The 27,006-nt window shown below is 32.0% G+C and overlaps 2 protein-coding genes across 2 annotated transcripts; both read right to left on the reverse strand.

The window, feature by feature from the left end:
- Positions 1 to 1,045: 1,045 nt before the first annotated feature.
- LOC132743765 (protein jagged-1b-like) lies at positions 1,046 to 11,197 on the reverse strand. The gene is made up of 8 exons (XM_060732326.1): positions 11,094 to 11,197; positions 8,744 to 8,848; positions 6,874 to 6,965; positions 6,382 to 6,513; positions 3,811 to 4,133; positions 3,175 to 3,383; positions 1,833 to 2,221; positions 1,046 to 1,253 (listed from the first exon to the last, which is right to left on the reverse strand). The coding sequence occupies exons 1-8, from the start codon at positions 11,139 to 11,141 to the stop codon at positions 1,061 to 1,063; spliced, it is 1,491 nt and encodes a 496-aa protein (XP_060588309.1). The 5' UTR covers positions 11,142 to 11,197; the 3' UTR covers positions 1,046 to 1,060.
- Positions 11,198 to 16,768: 5,571 nt separating this feature from the next.
- Positions 16,769 to 26,611, reverse strand: LOC132743767 (probable E3 ubiquitin-protein ligase DTX3; the record flags this gene model as incomplete). The annotated part of the gene is given in 6 exon segments (XM_060732329.1): positions 16,769 to 17,879; positions 21,665 to 21,879; positions 22,917 to 23,032; positions 23,546 to 23,693; positions 26,340 to 26,399; positions 26,556 to 26,611. Coding segments are annotated over 6 exon segments (686 nt in total), but the record flags the coding sequence as incomplete, so codon positions are not given.
- Between the last annotated feature and the right edge of the window lie 395 nt (positions 26,612 to 27,006).

The raw sequence follows: 27,006 nt of genomic DNA on the forward strand, positions 1-27,006 counted from the left end.
ATTCACTAGTTGAATACTTTTCAGTGAGTGTATTGATAAAAGGAAGTACAATCTTGAAATTAATTATTCTTCTGTCAGGTTCAGAAGACATATTTTCCTCAAACATTGGATGATTCGACAAACGTCGATATTTATCGTCCTACATTTTTGAGCTCGTCAAACTAAATTTTTAGACTTGAAATTTGTAGCTTTACAAATTTTTTAGCTCATTCTTATAATGAGTGAGTCGAATCTGACAGATTAAAATGTTGAATTTGAAAATTGTGCACTTCTTAAGTCTTTTTAATATTGTCTTTCTGAACATTTGCTGTTAGAATATTTCCCAAAAAAATATCTGTCAACATTTTCGAGATCGGCCAACATAATATATTTGTACCATTTTGTATCACTTTGATGTAATAAAATTCAGTTTTTATTGTCAAGTTGGCTATATATTTAAAAAGACTGACTGTTAAAGATGGTGACTGACCAACATTTGATTTTGGAAAATGTTTATGATAGAATATGAATGTTTACGATAGAATATAAATCTCCATAAAGAATGAAAAGACTGCCCCACCCTTTTTTTATAAAATGTTACATTTGATTTATCTTAAATGTCACCAGATAGAAAAAAGAAATATTATAATTACGTTGAGTTGTACGGAATAGATATTGATAAGAACTTAGTCAAAGTCTTCAATTTCTAAAGCGAAAGTATAATGATATATAAATTTCAGACCAGTCAACAAACAAAATCAAGTATATGACATTGCTCTAATTGAATAAACATTCACACATGGATCACACATATAATGCGCACAGATAGATATTCACCTCTCAGTTGGGGATGTCTGCATTTTGAAACGTCAAATACGTAAGTAACAGACAACTCAAGATAAATTCGCATTAATTACGCTCTATTTTTAAAAAAAAACGTAATACTTGATCTGTAAGACATTTTATTTTACTTTTCTTACATTCACTAAAGAAATATTAATATGGGCATTTTCTTAAATCTACTAATGAAATATGAAAAAGCATCTTTCTAAACCACTTTTGTCTCTTTCAGCAGATCGTACTAACCAACAATCTGAGGGATTTGTCTACATGCTTGAGTGCACTCCGCTGAGAAGTCATCAGAATGGCAAAATGTTGCGTTGCAGAAAATGTCAAACCCCTCGTTGAAAGTTATATACTCAAAGCCGGGAAACACAAATCTGGTTTCATGGGTCGATTGTGAAATGATATGAGTATTTTTGTCTACTTCACAGCTGAAAAAGTGAAAACATTTTCTTTAACAGAATCCAAATTAAACTTTTGCATTAAGAATAAAAGAAACACGCTAGAAAAGACAAAATTGAGACACAGAAGGAGAGTCATCGATAATTTTCTCTAACTAGCTTTTCTTTAATGAGCCTCCAAGTTAATTGTATTTTTTATATTTTTTTATCAGTAATAATTTGTCAAATGAACACATAAAATAATATAAGCTGGCATCAAACAGTAACAATTTTCAGAGGCAATAAAAGTATCAAATTATGCAAATATAAACATTGTGATCTCGCCGAAATTTGCATAAAACACAACATTTGTTATATGGATTGTAAATATTCAAACATGTCTCAAATTAAAAAAAAATACATTCTAATTTTCAATTTCTTTTTTTATTTATTGATTATAAGCGTTGTATTTGCTATTTTTTTCTTTTTCTCTCTCTTCGTAGTTAAAGCATACTAACACATTATAAATGGAAAGTGAACAAAAACGAATATTGCTGCTTAGATTGACTCTATCCTATGATCATACGTCTGATATCTATTTATCCATAAGTGCAAATATGAAATACAAACCCATCTCGAATAAGCACGTGGTCAGCACGTGCAAGGTCCGACGATACCGCGTGGCAGGTATGCAGTCGTAATTTAGTGTTCCAATCCATGATCGATGTGGCCACTTTGACGAATACTTTATCTCCGACATGGACACTTAAAGGGTTTCCATGAATCTGCTGCTGGTAGGTGTGATCTTTGTAGAAAGTTATAGAAATATCGCGGTGACCCGTTATATTCGAACTATAACTTTCATGAATGTGATGAAGATGCGTCGAAGTGCTCTCCCCTTGATTGAAATTGCAGGCGACATTGTACGACCAATAATGATGACGTACAATTGAAGGGTCAACAGTATCAAATATTGCATAAAATAGGACGTTTTGGTATGTCTGTGTATTTCCTTCATCCTGAAATTACGGAATAGTTATGCTATATAGGAAAATGAACATAAATGTAATGTATTATATGTAGGGCAGTACCTAATATTTCATGTAATCAACCTTGTCTTCAAATAGTTGTGTTTGCGACTAAGAGTACGCGGTCAATTCGTCGAAGCCAAAACTGGGCACAATAATATACTGAAAATTTAACATCTTAAATAACCGGCGGTTATCATTTTAATCTTCCAAAGGTTGCTTAAAAATTTTTGGTTCAGAATTGACTCCTGTATTTCTCAAGATCATCTTCAGGTTAAAGTAAATCAACTAAGCCATAAGGCAATTTCATCTTACCGTAATACTGTGTTTAGTCCAGTCTGTCATAAAACAGCCAAATGGTTTAAAAAAAACGATGAAGTTTATTTGGCTTCATGGCGCCCAACACAATTTAGGTCACATGGCGCCGAAACAGGAATTATGGTTTTGGCTTACCACGGGTGTTACAAACTTAAAGCAACACCAGGGATTGAAACCATCTCAACTGTTGTAGCTAAGAGAGGCATTGACTCGTTATTCGAACCCATTTAGTCGCCTCTTACGATGATGCAGGGATAAACGGTGGCTGCAATTATGATGCCTCAAACCCCTAAGCCACATGGGATAAAATGTTTCGTAACGTCTCGCCTACTGGAGCTAAGATATGCATAGACTTTAGTTATTCAAACCCATTTAGTCACCTCTTAAGATCACACAGGGAAGAAGGGTGGATGCAATTCTTGTGCCTCAGCCATTAAAGGCTATCCATTAGCCATAAGAGGGAGACGATGAAGATATAACTAGTCAATATTTAATGTTCGTACGTAAATACATACAAATATATGCACCGATATATTTATCAATTGTGTACTAATCAAATCATGTTGACCATGATATTTTTTATTGCAAACTGAATATTCATTTAGATTTTTGTTTAATATTCAAACCTTTTCAGACGTCATACATTCATTAAAGCTCTGTTTAAACCATATTTCTGTGTCATGTTGTTCTCCTGTACATTGAGAAGGGCCGAGGTAAATGTTGTTAGCTGTTATACCAGGATAAATTGACTGAAGAACGCGGACATCTAAACTTATATTCCATCCGGTACTCGTGCAACCAGGCCGTACCGTGTCTTCAAAACGAGGCTGTTGAACTAGAAAGTAATAAACAAAAAAGTATTTGAAGAAAGAAAAACACAAAACACATACAATACATTTTCGACTGAAAAGAAAAAGAAAACCAATAAGCACATTGATTTTGAAGACAAACTTTTTCAGGATTATTATTTTGTTGTAATGTAACCTTGAAAAATATAAGGTAAAATGTGTACCCGACTGCATTTTCGTGTCGCTCGGATTCGTGTTATTTACTTCAGGCACTGTAATTAATCTAAGTCTTGTAACAAATGTAAGACATCACCTTAATATTAGACATTCCCAGTATATTAGCGTAATTATTATTTCGAAAAGAAGAACGAAAATGGCACAATAATGGACAGTCTTTGTAAAAGCACATCGAATTATACATCTTGCAACAAAGAAAACTTCTTATAATAGTATAAACACTAAGTATAAATGTACCTAGATCACAGTTTACACCAAACCAACCATGTGTACAGTTACAGTAATAGGATCCGTCTGTATTCGTACATGTTCCTGAATTCGTGCACGGGTTTATCGTGCATTCGTCGATATCATCAGAACAAGAAGTGCCATTCCATCCGTTTGGACATTCGCAAGTATATGAGCCGATCGTATTTCTACAAACTTCATAATTTTCGCATGGCTGCGATGTGCATTCATTTATTTCCGTCGTACAATTGACTCCTGTCCACCCAGCCTGACATACGCATATCTTACCTCTCCCATATTTCCTGCAAACTTGGTTTGCTCCGCAATGGTGGCTTTAAATCACATAATACATAATGAATTATATAGGCAAATTAATTGACAGGCATCAGACTATAGCGTATTAAAGGGGCGTATAAGTTGCGTTAAAACAATAAACTAAAACTCACTTTTTTCAGCAATCATAATTTGAGTGTATCTGTAAACAGGCGTAAAGCCATTGTAGTATAAATGTATCGGAATTAGTTTTACGATCAGTGAATCGGCATGTTTGAACAATCAAATATTCGCGTTGTTTCACTTAATGAAAAAAATGATGTTTTTTTTCTTCCATTAAACATTCTTTATTTGGGTTCCACACTGAAATTCCACACTGTATCCCATTAATTTATGAAATATTAAAAGGTTCTGACAGAAAATAAAATCTAGACCGTCTTTTGTATTTGTCCCACACAGATAACAACCAGTCACGTGGTATTATTACGCAACATATGACTGATGATGTTCTCAGACACGTGCAAGAGCAGACAACGGCACAAGAGGGTTATTGTATGCATTTCTTAGTCTGCGATGTAAAACTTTCTGTAGACAAACATTTTCATTTCTGAATAATGACATGTTTATACAGATTTTAATCCAGAATATCAGCTGTTCCATAATTTCAGATTGTTTACAATTTCTGAGACTGTATTGTGTTGACTGGTTTAATCTTCTATATGAGTTCTTTATTATGTTAAAACAGGTTTTTAATACTTTCCCCTGTCAGATAATGTGTGGCAATTTGATTGGTTTAACCTTTTACCCCATGAGCTTATTGTTAAAATAGGCCGTTTCCACTGAAAAACCTCCTGTTTCAAGTTCAAACTGCTATGAAACTATGAAAAATGTTTCAATACTGATGAAACTTGGCACAAATGTTGACTGGACCATAGCCTCTGTAAAAGCATTTTCCTGCTAGCATTGCAATGGGAGACGTCTCAAAATTGCGAAAAATCACTATTTTGCATTGTTTTTTTTCCCCATCAAAACTGATTTCAAAGTGCTGCAACCTCTCAATGAATTGAGATTTTGAATTGAGAAACATCGCCCGATGTTTTTCTCTTCAGAAATAACGATGAATATTGATGTTTATTAAACGCTTTAATCAGCTTTACCACGGCCGGGATATTCAGGCAAATTAATGACAAAAATATTAAAATGATCCTATGTACTTAAATCACTCTAAAATTAATTTATTAATGAATTTTTATCTTTTTATCTTTGGTAGTAAATTGAGAACAAAGCTGTTTTTAGGCACAAATTCAACATGTCATTTTTTAGAAAATATGTTGACCAAGGTTATATCATGCTTTATAATCACTTCACGATCAGATAATGACGATCGTGTTCGCATGAAGACAAGTCGTCTGCAAATAAGCGGGTCATACATAATAAATACCTTTCATATTACTTATATGGGGGCTATCCGGTGAGTTCGTAGACAAGACAATAAAATATTTATAAGCAGTCATATCAATATGTTTTGATATTTTGCTGAAGTATTTATTTCCTACATATTTCTAAATTTAAGAAAATGAATTATATCTCAAAGATCCTATCACCAGAGCAACATTATAAACAGTTCACGGAGCACTTTGATTGCATTGCGAAAGCTTTTCGAATAAAAAAAGTTACTCAAAATTGCAGTTTTAGCGCAAACTCATTTAAAATGAAGAAGAATTTGAACTTTCCGCACAACGCTCGTATAAACAAGTGAAAAAGAAGGCTAAGAAGATCAAGCATTAATCAGTTACACACACTGACATAAACAATAATGGTTCGAAAAAAAATAGATGACCCTTCATTAACCTATATGAAATATATCTCTATACATTTCAAAAGATTACCTTTATATGTTTCTACTATGTTTCTGAAGTGACGAAAATAAACTATTGTATCTTACTTACTGGATCACAAACAAACATCACGCTAATGAAAGTTTCATAACATGACATATATTCAATTAATGACAAACTGTTTACTGATCTTTGTGTGAGGGTAATTTACACAACTTGAGGGATACAGGTCACGAGAGTAGCACGCTCATGTTATTTTACCAAAATTTAATGTGTAAAGATAATCTTTTGTCTGTCTGAAAACCATATTTTCTCTTAAAGGTTTATTGAGAAAAAAATCCTCTAAATACCTGAACCTCTGAATTCCGAAAACCGGACGATTTTCTATTGCTACTTGTTTGTTTTCTTTATATGCAAATTAATTACATGTTATCTTTTTGTATATCTTTTAGCATATAAGAATAAAAACCTGTTTGTACATTGATCCACACAAATGTCACCCATCCATCCAGGCATACAACGACGGAAATTGATATCTGGATTCGTTATTATCTCACAATGTTGATGTACACCGTTTTTCCATCCTTGTAAACATTGGCATCTTTAATACAGAACCACTAGTAACACTTAAACATCGATTTGCAGCGGCAATAGAAGGTGCGAAACAAACAAAAAACTTAATTATAACTGTTTATTATACACATTTTTATGCGACTTAACATTATAATATAAAGAAATATCAATTTAGATTTTATCAATTGCATTATTCAATTTAACGAAATAACGAATGTTGAAATGTCTGGGGAGTATTCTTTGAATTTGGAATGAGGCACATTGCCGTAAATGAGCACTATTTTCTTTTTATGTTTAAACAAATGATGAGTTTGTGATATCATTATCTTGCTTTATGAAATGTAATATTATTTTTGATCAAACATAAATGTATCAGAAATGTACGTACGAGTAAGATCCAAATGAATTTATGCATACACCTCTATGATAGCATGGGTCATGACCCATACACTCGTCGAAATCTTCTTCACATGTCTCGCCCTTAATAAATATGAATAAAAATATCATTGTCATTTTGACACAACAAGAAAGGAGGTTTATCAAAACACCAAACATATATCAATATATAAGACTTGAAAGATAAAAAAGCTATCAACTAATATTTGTTGCAACATACAACTTAAGATGTCATGTAATGGGCATTAAAAGTGTTAAGTATGGCGACAATGTTTTAACATAATTATCAGATATATAAAGCTATTTATCTCCCAATAAATCAATTAACAATAGCTCTTTATTTATCACCAATGTCAAGTAGCTTTTATATCTTTGACTCGCACGTATACATTACGTACATTTATTTATTTATTTATTTATTATAGTCTCATTCGTGCACACAATTACATATATTTCAATATAAAAGATAAACATTACATGGTAAATAGCCATTCTTTGAGTAGAATTACAAGAGACTTAAGATATTTTACATATTTTACAATTAAAAGCTATAGTCTGTTATGTTACGGGCATATATTTATGTATATAAAAGATACATACACATATATATGCAAAAACATTTCCTCATACCTGTCTAAAATTCAGGTAATAATAATGTTTCACCATATAACGTGCATAACAAACAAAAGTTCCTGAATATGATCAGTTTGAAATTCAATCCATTTTTTTTTCAGTCCAGTGTGTGTTTTCTTTCTGTATTTATCTGGGACCTCAAATATTACTACCGTATCTTAAGTCCCAGGTATTAATAGAAACCATTTTTAATAATTTGACATGAAAAATAATGCATGTTATATTTCTGTATTAGTCCCTTTTGTTACTATTTGTATATTTGAAACAAATATAATAATTAAAAACATGCTTTGTTCATTTTGACGACTGATTTGTATGTTCCAAAGAAAGTACATTTAATGTTCAAATCTCTAGCTCATGATGGAAAATGTCAGTTGGCCTCCCATTTATCTATGATATACAATTATAGTTAAATCCAATTAACCATTGAAAACTTTATAAGAATATCAAGTCATCAGATGTCTGCTACTAGTTCATCCTCATTTGCTGCATTTCTTGCTTGAACGCCCTTTGATGTTTTGCATCTGTATCATGATATACCATTTGCCGCGAAACATGTAAAGGACATTTTGAATAGTAAAGTCGATGAAAGTTTTTGTTTCTGCTTATTTAAATATGGATTTTTATGTTTCGTACCATGATTAGTTGTTGATATTTGTAGAGAATGAGTAGCATTTTAGGTGAAAAGGAAAACGTACATGCTTTGATATTTTTTATCATCTAATATTACTGACTACAGTAGAAACACAAACAGAACAATGTTGCACTACCGTCATGTCACATTACATTTACAAGTCTTGTAAGTCTTGTTTGTATTCAATTGAATTACTTTCCTTTCCAGGTAGGAATCAATGAAAGCATCTTTTTAATTCAATATCTGGCCCGTGGCCTCTCTCATGGACAGTGCTGTCATGGACAATGCATACGATACGTATAATTATGTCATTTTTACAATGTATAATAGTAGTTAATCTGAATAGAACATGACCTGTGCGTAGGATATCTGTAATGAGCGCTTTTTTGCGAAAAACTTCTCTATTGCTGCATTGCAGCAGCATTTATACATTTTTCTTACATGTTAAACTTTTATAAATATAAGATGCTCTAAGGGCACATGATGCCTCTGGGAAAAAAAACATTTTCCTTCTCCGACCGTAATGGGCAAACAAAATATCTATAACGTCTATATCACGTTTGATGCTTATCGCCTTATTACAATACAGTTTTACCATAAATCCATGAGAGCATTGACACGCGTTCCCATCAATGGCGCAAAATGAATTGTGGAAACACGTAGTATTACCGCACGTTGTGTAAACATCTGCTTCGGAGATCTAGAAAGATACAAAATTTTCATTATGACCCTAAAATCGCTCAACTGAGAACCGTTGTTATACACAAATATAATTTTATTCATTATTGCAGTAGTCACATTGTCATGTTCAATGTATAATCTATGATTTGATTTGACTTGTTCTTACAAAAGTGTGTTTAACATTGTGCAAAGCTTGAACAATAATGTAAGAATTTCAAAAAATGACAGTGGGTCAAGGTCGAGGTCAAAAGTAAATAAAACAAGAGCTGTTAGTAGGACAGCAAACAAAACTTTTCTGCATGTTTAATAGGAAAACAAGAGCCTGGATAATGTAGGAAATTACATATTTCAAGGAAAAGGCTGGGTGCCCCCAGGAATTTTGTATATTAACAAGAGAGCATAATTCAATCAAAATCGAAGTCTAAGAAATGGGTCTAAGAAAGTAATTTCCAATTATTATCCCAGAGAAATAAATTAAGTTTATACTATACGTAGTAATGAAGATTATTATTGCATGAAGCAATGTTATTTGTAGTCTGGTTCCCTGCCTCTATTTACTATGGAAAGTTGTGTAAGGGGAAGGTACTCCAAACGACGTTAAATGTTATATCGCCGCCAAAATTCGCAATTGACGTTAAATGTCACAAGACTGACGATAAATGTCACAATGAACGCTGTCGCAAATATCCTGATGGTTAATGTCACAGTTTCTACGCTAAATGTCGCGTAAAAGGTCATAATCGAAAATGTTGCAACCTTAACGCAAAATGTCACATGCCACTGTCTAGTAATGGTTATAGCATTCCCAATTATTATGACCACTGTGATGCCATGTTTCAAACTTTATGATGCGTTACACCAGATCCATGTTGCTGTTTTTTGTTGATTTTTTTCATTCTTTTTGTTGTTGTTTTTTTTAATGTTTTTTGTCTGTTTATTTGTTTGTCGTTGTTGTTTTTATTACTCCGAAAAACATGTAGTCTTATTTCTGAGATTTCACAGATACATGTACATTTATTTTTGTAAAGTCGAGCTAAAACTGTTCTAAATTCCAAAGGTCATAGCTTAAACAACCTAAAGTAGATCACAAAGTGCTGTTAAGGGACATTAAATGTTTGTTAATTCTACCAAATAAATATAAATACCTGAAGACTATTGTCTTTAAAATGTAAAAGAAGAAGCTCTCTTGATCATACTAAAATACACTCAATGTCAACGGTCATTACCGAACATAAAAATGTCAATAACATATTTAGCAGCTGAGACACAGTAAATTACAAAGTGGTATAAATGTGTACATCGGAATATTCTGGTATTTTTCCGACATTGAGCAAAAACTTTTTTCCCGACATTGAGCCGGAACTAAGCCAAAACTCCGGTCCAAATGATCTGTGTGCTCTATTCTCGCCTTTTCGGGCTGACCCTTATGATGTCCAGACTTAATATCAAAGAATATAATATATTGATATGGGGTTTTAACTTTTACGCTTTGTCCGTTAGTTTATGACAATTTTAGTTTCAATAGTAAAATATTCATTACAATTCATCTAAGATTGATTGGTAACTTGGTCCTATTATATTAGTTGAAGAAGTTAAAAAGTTCAACTGTTTCATAAAATGTTTGATATTCACATTATTTCACAACAATGCCGATAATTCCGAATTAACTAAATTTACGCAATAAGCAAGCCTTTGAAAATAATTCAATAACTTTATCAAAGTAAGTTCGACACATCTGCTATTAATTGGCCGAAGTTCTTAGCCTTTCCCATCAATATTGTATGGTAGCTGATGGGTAACAAGGGCGACATACACCAAACTGGTAAATGTTCATTCTATTGATGGAATGTGGTAGGAAGCACATGAATACCACGGAACACTAGAATGTCTTAACTATGTATTTCTGAGGAATTTTTCCATTCTTCATTTACTGGGGTAAGACATTCTAGTGTTCCGCGGTATACTTCTTTTTCACTCATCAGTATAATGAACATTTACTAGATTGGTGTATGTCGCCTGCTTGTTTTCAGCAGAGAATGACTTGTGTATATGCATTGAGGGTACAGTTTTAATTGATTTCACAAAGAGGGTACCGATATGGATATTCACCGTAAAGTAGTGACATTTTGTTCACTTTGACGTATTTCATGTATTCGTCCGACGCCACGCGGATCTTACTAATTCAATTACAGTACTAGTAATTTAAAGTTATGAAAGACATTTTATGTATCAGACGAAAGAAAATGAAAAATAAAAACTCGTACCTGGACAAAGATTAAAACGAAGTATAGTACTATTAAAATCCTCCACATTTTTAATTATAGAATCAAGTAATTCTACAACATAATACAATATTTCTTAATTTCTTATCGTAAGAGTGTCTTATACTGACCTAGTTTCAGAGAAAAAGACAAAAATCACATGAACAGATAGGAATTTATCATCTTTAAAGTTGCATGCCAGTCATTATTTCAAAAAGCATCAAAATCAAGAAAACTATATGAAAAGTTCAAGCATTGAAATATTTAAAAACCTAATAAATCACTATGAAAAATGTCCAAAATAACTGTTTTCAACGACCTTTACCTGAAAGTATACCACTTTAATTAATTTCAACATGTTTGAAAATTTGAAAAGAAATTTCCTTGGAAACTTGATATGTTTGTAATACGCTAACAAAATTCATTGCATATCTATAGAGGAGAAATATTTACTAATTTGACAGATTTTTTTAAAATTATTTTTATTCGTGCTGCTTTAATATATATTTAAATAAAGAGGTGATCATTCTTATCTAAGTGGAATGATACCTATATATGTAGGTTATGCAAACCAGTTAAATTAGTAAGGGAACAAATACAGCAATAGAAATCAGAGAAGTAATTAGTACAAGGATAAAAAATAACAAGAGCTGTCACAGGAGACAGCGAAGCTCGACTAATTAAATACTTGATGCAGTCAGGAAGACAAAACATATTAAAGAAACAACATCAATTATAATATAAATATCTTTCTTCTCATGACAAGAAGTTATAGTTGTTAACATAAATTCAAAGTTCAAGGGTGAAAATTCTGGAAATAGTCACACTAGAGTTATGGACCTTGTCACACAACATGTGTGTAATGATAAGAAATATACATTAGAAGTTTGAAGAAGATACCTTAAAAAGTAAAGAAGTTATAAAGGGAAATAAATCTGAAAAAATTGCTTCAAGAGTTAAAAACCTTGTCACATAAGATGTGTTTGATGATAAGGAATATGTATTTGAAGTTTGATGTAGATACCTTTAAAACTAAAGAAGTTATAGTGAAAAATAGCATTTTTCAAGTAAAAAATCTTAGTTAACGGGGATATAATTCTTGCAATATTGGTGCTAGAGTTATGAACATTGTCACATAAGATGTGGTTAATGGTAAGGAATATATATTTGAAGTATTAAGTTGATGCCTTAAGAAATAAAGAAGTAACAGTAAAAAATAAAAAATTTTAAGGAAAATTCTAAGTTCAAGGGGAGATGAATCTGAAAATATTGGTGCTAGAGCTATGAACCTTATCGCATAAGATGTGGTTGATGATAAGAAACATACATTTGAAGTTTGAAGTTAATACCTTCAGAAATGAAAAGGTTCTAGTAAAAAAAAAAATGTTTTTGTGAGGAAAATTCTAAGTTCAAGGGGAGATAAATCTGAAAATATTGGTGCTAGAGTTATAATCCTTGTCACATAAGATGTGGTTGATGATAAGGAACATATATTTATACCCCGAAACGAAGTTTAGGGGGGTATATAGGAGTCACTCGTTGGTCGGTCGGTTGGTCGGTCGGTCGGTCCTGCGGTTCGTTGCATTTTCCTTGTCCGGAGCATAACTTGAAGACTAATGATTGGAATTCAATACAACTTCATACAATGATCAAGCACATTGAGAGGAAGTGCAGTGCACAAGAACCATAACTCTGTCTTGACTAATTACAGAGTTATTGCCCTTTGTTACTTTTCCTTGTCCGGAGCATAACTTGAAAACTCCTGGTTGGAATTTAAAACACCTTCATACAATAGTCAAGCACAATAAGGGGAAGTGCAGTGCACAAGAACCATAACTCTATCTAAAGTAATTACAGAGTCATTGCCCTTTATTACTTTTTCATAGCTTTCTTTTGTCCGGACCATAACTTGAAGACTAATGGTTGGAATTCAATATCATTTCATACAATTATCAAGCACATTGAGAGGAAGTGCAGTGTATAAGAATCATAACTCCATCTTGACTAATTACAGAGTTATTGCCCTTTGTTACTTTTCATTGTCCAGTGCATAACTTGAAAACTACTGGTTGGAATTCAATTCAACTTAATACAATCATCAAGCACATTTAGAGAAAGTGCAGTGTACAAGAACCATAACACTATCATAACTAATTACAGAGTTATTGCCCTTTGTTACTTTTCCTTGTCCGGAGCATAACTTGAAAAGTACTGGTTGGAATTCAAAACAACTTCATACAATGGTCAAGCACAATAAGAGGAAGTGCAGTGCACAAGAACCATAACCCTGTCCAGAGTAATTATAGAGTTACTTTGTTACTTTGTCATTGCTTTTTTCTTGTCCAGAGCAAAACTTGAAAACTACTAGTTGGAATTCAATACAATTTCATACAACGGTCAAGTATATTGAGAGGAAGCGCAGTGCACAGAAACCATAACTCTTTCTTGACTCAATTCAGAGTTTTTGCCCTTTGTTACTTATCATTGTCTAGTGCATAACTTGAAAATTAATGGTTGGAATTCAATGAAACTTCATGGTCAAGGGCAGTGAGATGAAGTGCAGTGCACAAGAACCATAACTCTATTTGGACAAATTACAGTTATTACCCTTTGTTACTTTTTTTATCCAGTGCATAACTTGAAAACTAGTAGTTGGAATTAAATACAACTTAATACAATTGCCAAGGGCAATGAGAGGAAGTGTAGTGTACAATAACCATAACTCCATCTTCAGTATTTGTAGAGTTATTGCCCTTTGTTCCTTTTCCTTGTCAGGTGCATAACTTAAAAACTAATGTTTAGAATTCAATTGGTCAAGAATGAGAGGAAGTGCAGTGCTCAAGAAGCGTAACTCTTTCTTGCCTTATTACAGAGTAATTCAATAAAACTCCATCATTGGTCAACCACATTAAAAAGAAATGCAACATACAAGAACCACAACTATCTTTAATTGCCCACAACCATAACTCTATTTCAATTCTTTTGCAAGGTATTCTGTTACTAGTAACTTCCTCATTTCCGAAGCACTCTTGCGGGGTATAACTCACATTTAGTGATAGTTCTAGTTGAAGTTTGAAGTTGATACCTTAAGAAATGAAAAAGTTATACTGATAAATATTTTACTGCATCAAAACTTCAACGCGGACGCCGGGGCGAGTAAAAATGACAATGCACTTTGTGGTTGGCGAAACGTTACGAAAAAATAAATCCCTTGTGGCGTACGGGTTTGGGGCATCAGAATTGCAGCTACATCATCGTTAGAGGCGACTAAATGGGTTCGAATAACTGGAGTCAATGCCTCTCTTATCTACAGCAGTTGAGGTGGTTTTAATCCATGTTGTTGCTTTAAGCTTGCTACAATTGAGGTTTACCAAAATCATCTTTCCTGTTCCGACGCCTTATGACCTAAACTGTGTTGGTGCGCCGTTTGACCAAACAAACAAACATAACATGTTAAAAAACTTTTCAAAAGTCCAAACGAAAATCCGACACAATCGAATTATTGCAATAATGTAGAAATGCATATTTGATTATATATTTATTAAATATATATAATAATAATAACAAGAAACATGGCAATGCCATGAAACCAGGTTTTCAATTATCACCATTGTAGATATATATATTGTAGTTGAAATACAAGCAACAGACAATGTAACTATGTGCAATGTAAATCATGAATAATGAATTTTCTATTTTTAGTAACTGTAACCTTGACCCTAGGGGGCCAAAAATCCATCTCAAGTGAGGTCTTTATAAAAACTTGTTTTACACCAAATTTCATAAAAATATCTTATTTCAAACTAGTTATTGACCGGAAGCCTATTTTCTATTTTTAGTAACAGTGACCCGACTGGAAACAGATTTTCAATTTTAGCAACAATAACCTTGACCTTGACTCTACAGGACCCAAAAGCAGGCAGATGAGCTGGCAGGCATGCAACAACCTAGAGAGTTTCTGTTTTGTAACTAAATAAAGTTTGTTGTGATTAAAAAGATATATTACACTAAAAATTAAATTTTATGGAAAAAACAAAAGGCCATAATCACAAAACTCCGACAATATACATCAGGGCACTTGAAGATAAAGCTAGTCTGTGAACGTTTGAACAAAATCCCTAGAGAAATGTAGGAGGAGTTGTGCACAGAAGAAGTTGTTCACTACATACTCTATATAAGGAAAAAAAAACAAAAGGCCATAATTAGGTAAAAAGTTATCCAATCACAAAACCCCAACAATATGCATCAGGGCACTTGATAACAAAGCTTCTGTGAAAGTTTGAACAAAATCCCTTGAGAAATGTAGGAGGAGTTGCGCACAGAAGAAATTGTTCACTATATATTCTGTATAAAGAAAAAAAACAAAGGGCCATAATTAGGTCAAAAATTATCCAATTATAAAACCCCAACAACATGCATCCGGACACTTGATGACAAAGCTTCTGTGAAAGTTTGAACAAAATCCAATGAGAAATGTAGGAGAAGTTGTGCACAGAAGAAATTGTTAACTATATATTCTATATAAGGAAAAAAAACAAAGGGCCATAATTAGGTCAAATATTACCCAATCACAAAACCCCGACAATATGTGCCAGGGCACTTGGTGGTAAAGCTTCTGTGAAAGTTTGGTCAAAATCCGTTGAGAAATGTAGGAGGAGTTGCGCACAGAAGAAATTGTTTACGCCCGCCCGCCGACATACCTCAATCTAATAACCAGTTTTTTCCTTCGGTTAATAATAATGATAGTCGGTATACATATAAGCGGAGTAACTTGTATATTGACCGAAAATTTTCAGTCATAAGGATAACCTGAAAAATTGCAACATGGTTTTTGTAAAAGACACATTATATGCAAAATTTACTGTACGAAACTTTTTTAACTGAAGTAAAGATTTGATAGTAAGAGGGCTCTTTTTAAAAAATGAGTAAACTGTTTTAAGGGTCATCCACGGCAGAATGGTTTTAGGTGTTTTTTTTTATTTCAACCCACAAGCCACTCTCACCACTGTACGTTAGAGCTGCGCCAGCGCTTTCAAATTCTTTCACGTGAGAACTCTATCCAGCTTGCTTATGGGACGTCGGTAGTTCTATTAAGATGCCCGTTTTGTGCCTGAAAGATAATGCACAAAGGACGTCTTCCTCTACCAGTAAAGTCGTCATGATGTGTGACCTTTACTGTGTTGGTGCGACGCAAAACCCACAAAAAACTGTCAATAATCTGTAATACAATCCGTATGAAAAATGCTTTCCTTAGAATCATACAATAACATTTTAGTTATGAACCATAAAAGCTATTTAATAAATGTTTCTACTCAAAATGTATATTTTCCCTCTTCCCGCCCATTGTTAAAATTTGTTTCACTATTTTCCTACTTAGAGTACCTTATTCAAAATATCAACAAGGCTGTTCTCAAAGTTTGCATCAAGTTGTTTTTTGTTTTTGTTTCTTCCAGAAATATTTGGTTAATCTTGACAAATTCTAAATACTTTAAGACGTTTACCATACAAACGGTAGAGTTTTGATTTTATTAGACTTAGAAAATTCATTGTACGTAATAATTTGAAATTAAACAAGTATAATTTAACCAACAAATACCTGTAATGATCAAAAATAAATACTTTTATTTATAAAAAGGGAATCTTGAAAATAGGTGTACAAGAATAATCGGCTCGGGTGATATAAAATCTTGCCAGGTAATATATCCACATATGTCACTCCAAAACCAAAATAACATATAATGTTTCTATCTATAAGGGTTTGAACCCTCGATCCTTAATTTCAATGCAGCTAACAATATTCTAGCTTATTTAAATACTCTTCAAAGTAGATGTACTTGAAAGGGAATGATTTTGCTTTTTTTAGATACCATTTTTCAAAGAAATAATAACATGTGTCATTAAAACCACAAGAAATTTATTCATGAAAAACAAGGCATTTTCAACACAAATATACAACCAGAATCAGAATTATATAATCATAGAATCTACCTAAAATGATTGTTAAAAATTTAAAGATGTCTGTGTATATGTTCGTCCTTGTTTGCTTTTACCTGTTAATTAAATATATACTATGCTCAAATTTGATATTTTAAAATAATGATAATTGCTACACAATCTCCTTGTAAATATAAAATAAACATATTTTAGTAGACACAGAGAAGATATGTCTACACACTATAGGTAGACACAGTATGAATATATGTATCAATATAAAAAAATGTCAGTTTTTTTCTTTTTTTTGAAGGACAAAATAACTTGACCAGTAATAGAGAATACAACTTCCAAAACATAGTTAATGCATTCTCATATTTAAATAATTCATAATGTTTATTATGAATTTTCTTGACTTCAATACATTTCTGCAATAAATGTATCTTACCGTAAGATGACCAAAATACATCTTTAAGGCTTTATTATTAAAATATGAGTGAGTGATAAGTTATTTTGAGAAGTCTATGGTAACAGCTTTATTATATGACACTCATGAGATACTTCAAAATAAATACATTGGTATATTGTAAAAACAACATCTTAACAATTTAACAAATTTAATTTGGGTTCAATTATATCAAGTTCTTATTCAATTTCAAACAATTTGAAAATGAAAAATAAATTACTACAATCATAGAACGGTCATACATACATAAATACTACATTATCTATTCATTAAAATTTGTTTGACGATCTATGTATTATGCTTATTGTCTCGGTATGTCTCTTTCAGTAACACCTTTTACAGCAAGATCATTTTTAACTCTTTCGAAGTAACCGGGATCTGGGTAACCATTTCTGTAAAAAACAGATACAATCATGTTAAATGAAAACCAAATTTGCTTATTTGATATCAAAATTCCAGAAATTATATATAATTAAAACAATATTATGATTACCAAGGTTATTGAATATATTAACATACATCTATCATGTGTACAGTAAAGAAGAAACTATGCATGTTGGCTCTAAATAAACAATGTACTCGTATATATAGGGCATGCTAACCATGATTTAAAATACTTTGCTTAATGTAAATTTCTATTTTTATACATGTAATTACATAAAGACAAGCAATAAAGCTTAGCGAATAAAAGCAAATCAATAAAACGTCAGCGAGTTCTGCATTTTGATTTAATAACACATGCAACAACCATACAAAATTTCTAGCGTCAAAAGTTGATTGGATTATTGATAGTGAAAAAACAAGCAAATTGTTCTGTAATTTAGAAAAGAGTAATTATATAACAAAACCAATTTTCAGTGTAATTAATGATGATGGAACAGAAATTTCAAATCAGACGGACATTCTCAAAGAAATCCCGGCTTTTTATTCCAAACTATATTCAGCAAACAACATAGAAAATTCAAATGAAACTTTCAAATATTTTATTGACAGCTTAACTTTTCCCAAATTATCAGAAAATGATGCTGCATCTATAGAGGGACCAATAACAATAAATGAGGCGTCATATGTTTTAAAAAATATGGCTAACAATAAAAGGCCAGGAACTTCTGGCTTTAATGCAGACTTTTATAAAGTTTTTTGGAACCGTATTGGTATGTTTGTTTGTAGGGCTTTAAATCATGCTTTTTCGTCAGGGTCTTTGTCGCTTACGCAAACTCAGGGAATCATCACATGTATTCCGAAAGGAGAAAAATCTAGAAAATATTAAAAAAACTGGCCACCAATTACTCTGTTAAATTGCGTCTATAAAATAGGATCAGGCTGCATTGCAAATCGTTTAAAGAAATTTTTAGATAAAATAGTTAGTAATGATCAAACAGGCTTTATTAAAGGCAGATTTATAGGCGAAAATACTAGATTAATCTATGATATTATGAACTAAACAGAAGAAAAAGATATTCCTGGTTTACTCCTTCTAAAAGATTTTGAAAAGGCTTTCGACTCATTATCTTGGAATTTTGTGCTACAAACTTTAACCTTATTTAACTTTGGAAACGATATTAAAAGATGGTTCGCTATATTGTATAAAGATAGTGTATCTACAATAAGTCAGTGTGGTTTTCTTTCTGGCTTTATTAAAATTCAAAGGGGCTGTCGTCAAGGAGACCCTTTAAGTTGTTACATTTTTATCTTATGTGCAGAAATATTATCCATAAAAATTAGATCAAATGAAAAAATCAAAGGTATTAAAATAAATGGTATTGAACATAAATTATCTCAATTTGCAGACGATACAACTGTTATACTTAATGGCACTGATGAGTCTTTAAATGAAGTCCTAAACACACTAAAGTCTTGTTCTTTATTTTCAGGTCTTAAGGTTAATTTTGATAAAACCAAGATTGTTTGGATTGGTAAACTTAAATATAGTACAAATAGCATTAAAACTAAATGGAAATTATCTTGGAACCAGTCTTCTTTTGATATGTTAGGTATAAAATTTCATGTAGAACTTATGAAAATGGTGACAATTAATTATGATGAAAAAATGAATAAAATGCGGAAAGTATTATCCAATTGGAAACGAAGAAATTTAACTCCAATCGGAAGAATCGTAGTCGTTAAATCTTTATTGTTATCAATATTCACACATTTATTTACAACTCTGCCAAATCCAAGTCCTTATATAATTAAAGACTTAACTGAAACTTTCAGAGATTTTGTCTGGCATGGTCAATGTAAAATTAAGCAAGACGTCTTTAGACAAAGCATTGATAAATGTGGTCTAGGAATGATAGACGTTGAAGCATATATTTACTCTTTAAAGATATCTTGGATACGAAGAATTTTAGTCAATAATGGATAGGTTTGGCACGCTCAATTTTTGATATAGAGAAATTAATTAATTGTGGTATAGGGTATTTAGAAAAAAAGGTTAGTGAGATAAATAATGAGTTTTGGAAGGACACTTTGAATGCATATTATATGTTCTGTAAAATTGTTGAAACAAATGAAAATGAGTTATATTCTCATCCAATTTTCTATAACCCTTTAATAACTATTGGCAATCAACCAGTGTTCTTTATAAACTGGTTTAATGCAGGTGTACATGTCATAGGTGATCTTTTGAAATCAAATGGACAATTTTATAGTTTAAATGAATTTAATGACAAATATAACATAAAGTCTAACTTTATACATTATCTTGGTATTGTAAATAGTGTATCCAGTTTCCTGTCATCTTATGATAGAACATGCAATGTCCTACATAGACCTTTTATACCACCTTTTTTAAAAGTTATTTTAAAATTTACTAAGGGTACACATCCTATGTATGAGACCAAGATAATACCTACTTGTATATCAAAATGGTGTGAAAAGCTCAATGTAACATAAAGTGAAGAAGATTGGAGTTACATTTTTTCTTTACCTTTTAAAATATCAAATGATTCAGGCCTTCAATGGTTTCAGTACAGAATTAATCATAGAATAATAGCAACTAATTACTTTTTAAAATGAAATTAAAAGATAACGAACTCTGTAGTTTTTGTAAAAATGAGAAAGAAACATTAGAACACATGTTTTGGTTTTGTCCGATAATAAACAATTTAATATTTTCTGTTTTTGAAAAGTATGGCATTTTTAGATCTTTGCTTAACTGTTGTAATTTTATCCTTGATTTGAAAGATTAACTAATTCAACTGCAATAAATATGATTTTCCTTTTTTTTGAAAAGATATATTTACAACTGTAGAGTAAAAGAACAAGTACCAAATACTACAAGAGCACATCAGTATATTAAGTACCAATTTATAATTTTGAGAGAGAAAGCAATTTACCAAAATGATTTAGATGCCTTCAATAAGACCTGGATTCTTTTTGTCAAAAGATAGAGCTATAGTTAACCTTTCATATGTTTGTAAAGCTGAAAACGATAGCTAGAAGTATACATGATCAAAAATATATTACTTGCAAAACCAAAAAAAAAAAAAAAAAAAAAAACAAAAAAAAAACTGATGAATAATTAATGTGAAATACCCCCTAGATGTTCATTCTAGCACCTGTATTGCTTGTTCCGTACTTTAATCCTTTCTAACATAGTCATCTATCATCATCATTATGATAATATTGTTTCTATATATCATTATACATATTTCCCTATACTCTGTTATATGAACATCTACTGTAATTATATTTCCCTATACTCTGTTATATGAACATCTACTGTAATTATTTTGGATTACATTATACATGTATTATGTAAACACAATGTTATCCCTCTATTCTGTGCTGTACAACACAAAATGTATAACAATTAAAGTGTTTTATTATATATGTTTTGAAACAATGGAAAAAAAAATAATAAAAGGCTCTTAGTCTTCCAAAAAAAAAAAAAAATTAGCGTCTCTCAGCTGTTTTCATGCCGCTGGGCCGCAAACTTCACACATCTTAGTTAAATATATATAAAAAATTAAAGTAGAAATATTTTTGGTTGACCTTGGCTGTAATAAATATCAAAGGCACACAAATAACCACAATAAATTTCAAATAACTGGAATTGTGATCTTCATAAAAAAGGAATTTAGTGGAAAAGAACTTAATATGACGCCAATGAAAAATAATATAGTTCACTTAACATGTTCTGGTTATCAAAATTTATCATTAGATGTCTTACTGTTGGTTAGGTCCTGGGTTTGTTTTATGGTGTATATCAGTCCATGTAATCACACCCTCCTGTCCGGTTGTCCTTGAATTTCCTATTGTAAATACCAATTTCCTTTTGAATGCTATCTCCAACATAGCTAATATTTTACGGCCTTCGTCATTGTTTGGAAGGTAGGCAACCGATGTGACCCCTCTATAGGTGGTTCCAGGGCTGGGATGGTCAGGCTAAAATAGTATTATATCATATTGATATAAAGCAACGATTCTAATTATCAATAAAAATACTCAAAATAAATGCACTTTGATTTGTAAGTCATAAAAAAAGAAAACCTTTAGCTGCAGATATATCATTTATTTAGTGTAAAATAACTATGACTGAAAAACATTCTTAGCACCTTTGAAACAAAAAAAAACATGACATGATTATAAGTATGATATGTTTACACATATACTGTGTTTTCAATTACTCTGGCTCTGGGAACGAGATTTTCCTCTTAAACAGGTTATGATTTTTCTTCCAGACATGTCATCTGTCATTCCCTTAAAAAGCTTTTTTGAAGCACAGAGTGGTGATTATTTAACTGCATGCGGTGGTGGTGATGTTGGTAGTTTTCCATTCGGATCACGGAAGTGAGCCACATTGAATTCCCTCTGGGAAGGCTGTCAAATAGTTTACCAGTTTTAGTTGCCTTCACTTTTGCAAGGAACTAAAACTTCTGTACATACCAGAGCAGAGGTACAGTGCGAATGCCGTAGTAAAGATTTCATGATCAGTCTCAACGAAAGTGACCTGTGCCGTCCGGGAATCAAACCCGGGCCGCCCAATCCACAGGCCAACGCTCTTCCTATTGAGCTAACCAGACGGGTTTTATCACGAAGTATATGTGCTGACAGAAAACTACAATAATGTTGGTTTTTCATTGATAAAAATTCAAAGAAACATATAAATAATATTATACCAGAAATTCAAAAGCACAAAACAGTATGCCTAAAAAATAATCAAAAATCAAATTGCTATGCTTACAAATATTAAGCGTAAGTAATGAATGACATCAAATAAAAAATACAGTTACTTATTGTTCCTCTACCTTTATGATTATCTTCTCGTAAGTGCGGACAAACAGACGGACGGAGCCTGTTTCTATATAAAAGGCAGTTACAATTATCGGTTTTTAAAAATCCTTCATAGAGACCGAATGAACATTCTGTTACTTTTTCATATTTTAACATTTTCTTTTAGGATAACTAATTTATTTAATTACCCCTTGCCTGCCTGAAGGGAAGATGTAAGTTATTACGATCATTCCATATCCTTCATAGCCAGCACAGTCAGTTTTCTTTTCTACAATATATCTCATGTCTCCATTCGGTTGATCACCTTCATAATGAATGGCATATTTTCAATTTTCAGATAAATTAAATTTCTAAAAACAGCTAAAAACTGATGTTGACCGTAACAATTCAGTAATAGGAAAAATTTGTAATCAAGAGAAAAAGGGGGCCAACGACATAAATTATTTTATGTGTTCATAAAATCTTATTTATGTATTGTCCAGAACAGGGAAAGAGCAGTCTAGATCGAACTCGTTTGGAATGAGGAAAATATAAACAAACACGTGTTGAATGAAAAAGGGCATTTATTGAAAATGCCATAACTGACAATTATTAAAACTATTACATGTAAAACATGTTATAATAATTTTCCAAATGGTAAAACTGGGAGGTTACAAAACCGCCAAAATTGCATGTAATAAATGTTCTTAATACAGAAGACTTGTAGATGGCTTTTGAAAAATATAAAGTATTCAGTATTTAAAAAGAGGAAAGATATATTTATTTTGTAGAGAAAGAAAGAAAAAGAGAAAGAAAAAAAGAAAAATCAATATCATACCTATTATGATACCACAAACGTGACCACATGTTGGGCATGCTGGTTTGGATTTGAACTGTGCGTCAATACAACCCTTACAAAAATTGTGACCACAGTTTAGTCTTACAGGGTCAGTAATTGTATCCATACATTTCATACAGTATTTATCCTGTAAGATCCAAAACATAAACTAAATAGATCGAAAAATACAAAATAAACACAGAATCAAAATAAATGGAACCATAAATAATCAAAACTTCGCTTCGTTTTCTATTCTCCCTAATTGTACGAAAGATGAAGAGCCACATGTTCAAGCACAAATACAGAAAGTAACATCAATAATTATCAAATCAAAAGCAATCCTTACATATTTGTCCAATAGTTTCAAAGGCATCGACACTACTGTATTATGTGCGATGGCAAAGACTTTGACAACCTTTGAGTGTGTTTCTTATGGCGTTGTCAAAACTTGCCGACTATTTAACGTATTCATGTCACATGATGTGGTTAACTATGTTTGCTGTATGAATATATGAGCTGTTTAATTCTAATTCGTCCTGTTTTTTTGCAAAGTCTTAGAGGCTAAATTGCGCATTAGCACAGTGTTTTGTTTTAAATTCTTGCAAAAGGGTATTGAATTTGGGGCTTTGTTCCGGTTATTTGAGGATCATTCCTCGTATATCTAACAGTTCTCACATGATGTAATTTTTATTTACATGCATAACATGATTCTAATGTGTTAATCCACGTCAGCAGATATCACTTATAAAGTTTTTTGATAGCACACTTTTTCACCGTAACAAGATACTATGGTATAAATGATGTCCCGATTGCAAATAACAGACTGAGATGTCTTTCTGTATGACATATCTATATTTAAGGCTAGTAAAACAAACTTCAGTTCGGACTATCGAATTTTCATATATATTTATACAGTCGTATGATCACGCTCTGTACAGTTTGCCTTTCAGTAAGTACAAATTTAAAAAAAAACAGGAACGTGTTTGTTAAACACAAATGCCCCCGGCTCAGATTTTTGTCAGTAGCAATATTTTAAAAAATGTTTACCCATTCACTCAGTTATGGACAGAAAAATTGCCAAAAAATTGTAAACACAAGTTATATAGCTTCACAAAGTCATGGCATTTTGTAATTGTGAAAAATATAAGTTGCCAAGTCATTGCTCTGACTTGTGAAGTTGAAAAATATTCAACTTCATGCAAGTTATCTTCCTACCAAATATGAAATGCATCTGTCATTAAATAAAGGCTGTATGGGGAAAAGTGTAAAGATGTATTTTGAGCACTGGGGACCTTGACCAAACTGACCCTTTACTCTATCCAAAAGAAGAATACCATGTAAGTTATCTTCCTACCAAATATGAAATACATCTGTCAATAAATAAAGGCTGTATGGGCAAAAGTGTAAAAATCTATTTTTAGCACTGGTGACCTTGACCCAACTGACCCCTTACTCCATCCAAAGGAAGAATATCATGCAAGTTATCTTCCTACCAAATATGAAATACATCTGTCAATAAATAAAAGCTGTATGGGCAAAAGTGTAAAAATATATTTTTAGCACAAGTGACCTTGACCCACTGATCCCTACCCCAATCAAAAGGATGAATACCATGCAAGTTATCTTCCTACCAAATATAAAATATATCTGTCACTTAATAAAGGCTGTATGAACAAATGTGTAAAAAATCTATTTTTAGCACTGTGACCTTGACCCAACTGACCACTAACTCCATCAAATGTTATGTTTCTATCAATTATAAATAACATCTGTCTATAGAATAAGGTCAATACACCTGTAAAATGTAAAAATCTATTTTTTACATTGGTGACCTTGACATTGGTATCATTGACCTTGACCCAAATGACCCCTTAATACACCCAAAGAAGGAGGACCTCCCTTGGCATATTTGTATTAAACCAAGACATCAACTAAAAAATAGAGGCTGTATGAGCAAAAATGATTCTATTTTTTTTAAACCAGTGACTTTGACCTTAACCCTAGAAACCGCTTACTCCACAAAAAATAAGAGGACCATCAAAGGTATCCACCTACTAAATATGAAAGGTATCGTTAATTAAATTAAGCAATTAGTAGAAATTTAAGATAAATCCAACTTGCCGAAATAGGTTAACCAGACAAGGCCCTATTTTCAAAGTGAAAAAAGGGAAATAACTGGGAAATATGGATGACACAGTTATATAACTTGGCAATATCATGTACTTTGTATTGATAAGTAAGTGTGGAAATTATAAAGCCACTAGTATAGATAGAACTTAAGATATTTCCAACTTGCCGTTTTAGGATAACCATTATTCATTTTCTAAGTGCTGAAAAGGGCAATAACTTGGTAGATATTAAAGCCAGAGTTATGTAACTTGCCCAGATCATGTACTTTGTATTGATTAGTGTGTAAACTAAGAAGCCATTGGTACAGGTAGAACTTAAGAAAAATCAAACTTGCCGTTCTAGGTTAACCTCGTACGGACAGACGGACGGGCGGACGGTTCATTTACTATATGCCCGGGGGCATAAAAATTAAAATTGGTGAATAATTTTGCCAAGATTAAAACAATGGCATGTTAAAATATTCCTGAAGCTGTAAAAAGTTAAAAATACCAAATAACGTAGCCAGCGTGAAATAAGCAATAACATAATGTAACTGTGAAACATCACCTCCTAGTTTCCGGCACCTTTGATTACTAGTAAAATGTACACATTACATCAAACCTAACAGTTTCAAAACTATTCTTTATAAAATTCTTAAGTTCACAGACATTGACATTGATTTTACCTTCTGGTTTCCGGCAGCTTTGAGTACTTCCTCTTTACTTTTTAATACTTCCTTCTTAGCCTAGAAATAATTAAATATACGTAAATGATGTACTCATAACATCAGATCCTAATACATTTTCAAAAAGTGTACTAGTACTTTATAAAAATCTTAAATTCATTTTAAGTACGTTTGAAGTTAAAAGAACATGCATCTTTGAATATAATGTTTACTTACTTGCTGTAATTCTAATTCTTTTGCCTTCAAACTTTCTTGCCATTTCTTTTCTTCTGCTTTCTGGCAGTTTTTTAGATAATGCAATGATAAATCCTAAAATATGATTGATTTGAGGAATAATATAAAATATGTAACTTTTTGTTTAGTGTCATAAAACATTGCGAGAACACCATAGGACGATGAAATGATGGAGCTCAAATTATCAAGGGAAATGTAGTGAGGGAAAACATTCCAAAGACAATGTAACGGCTAATGGTAGATCTTTCTTGGTTAATGTAACGGAAGATGCTATCAACTCTCAATGTTAATGTAACGGAAGATGCTAGATCAACTCTCATGGTTAATGTAACGAAAAATGATAGATCAACTCTCAATAATAATGTAACAGAAGATGCTAGATCAACTCTAATGGTTAATGTAACGAGAGATGATAGCTCAACGCTGAATGTTA

Source organism: Ruditapes philippinarum, unplaced genomic scaffold (genome assembly GCF_026571515.1).
Source record: "Ruditapes philippinarum isolate M1 unplaced genomic scaffold, ASM2657151v2 ctg4202_1_1_1_1, whole genome shotgun sequence".
NCBI lineage: Eukaryota > Metazoa > Mollusca > Bivalvia > Venerida > Veneridae > Ruditapes > Ruditapes philippinarum.

Bases quoted from the DNA above. Each gene is read 5' to 3' on its own strand.
- LOC132743765 (XM_060732326.1), bottom strand. From the start codon at position 11,141: ATGTGGAGGATTTTAATAGTACTATACTTCGTTTTAATCTTTGTCCAG. The intron at 2,222-3,174 runs GTTTGAATATTA...CCGTAATTTCAG, and splicing joins AATGTATGACGTCTGAAAAG to GATGAAGGAAATACACAGAC. The intron at 1,254-1,832 runs GTTTGTATTTCA...TCACTTTTTCAG, and splicing joins CACGTGCTTATTCGAGATGG to CTGTGAAGTAGACAAAAATA.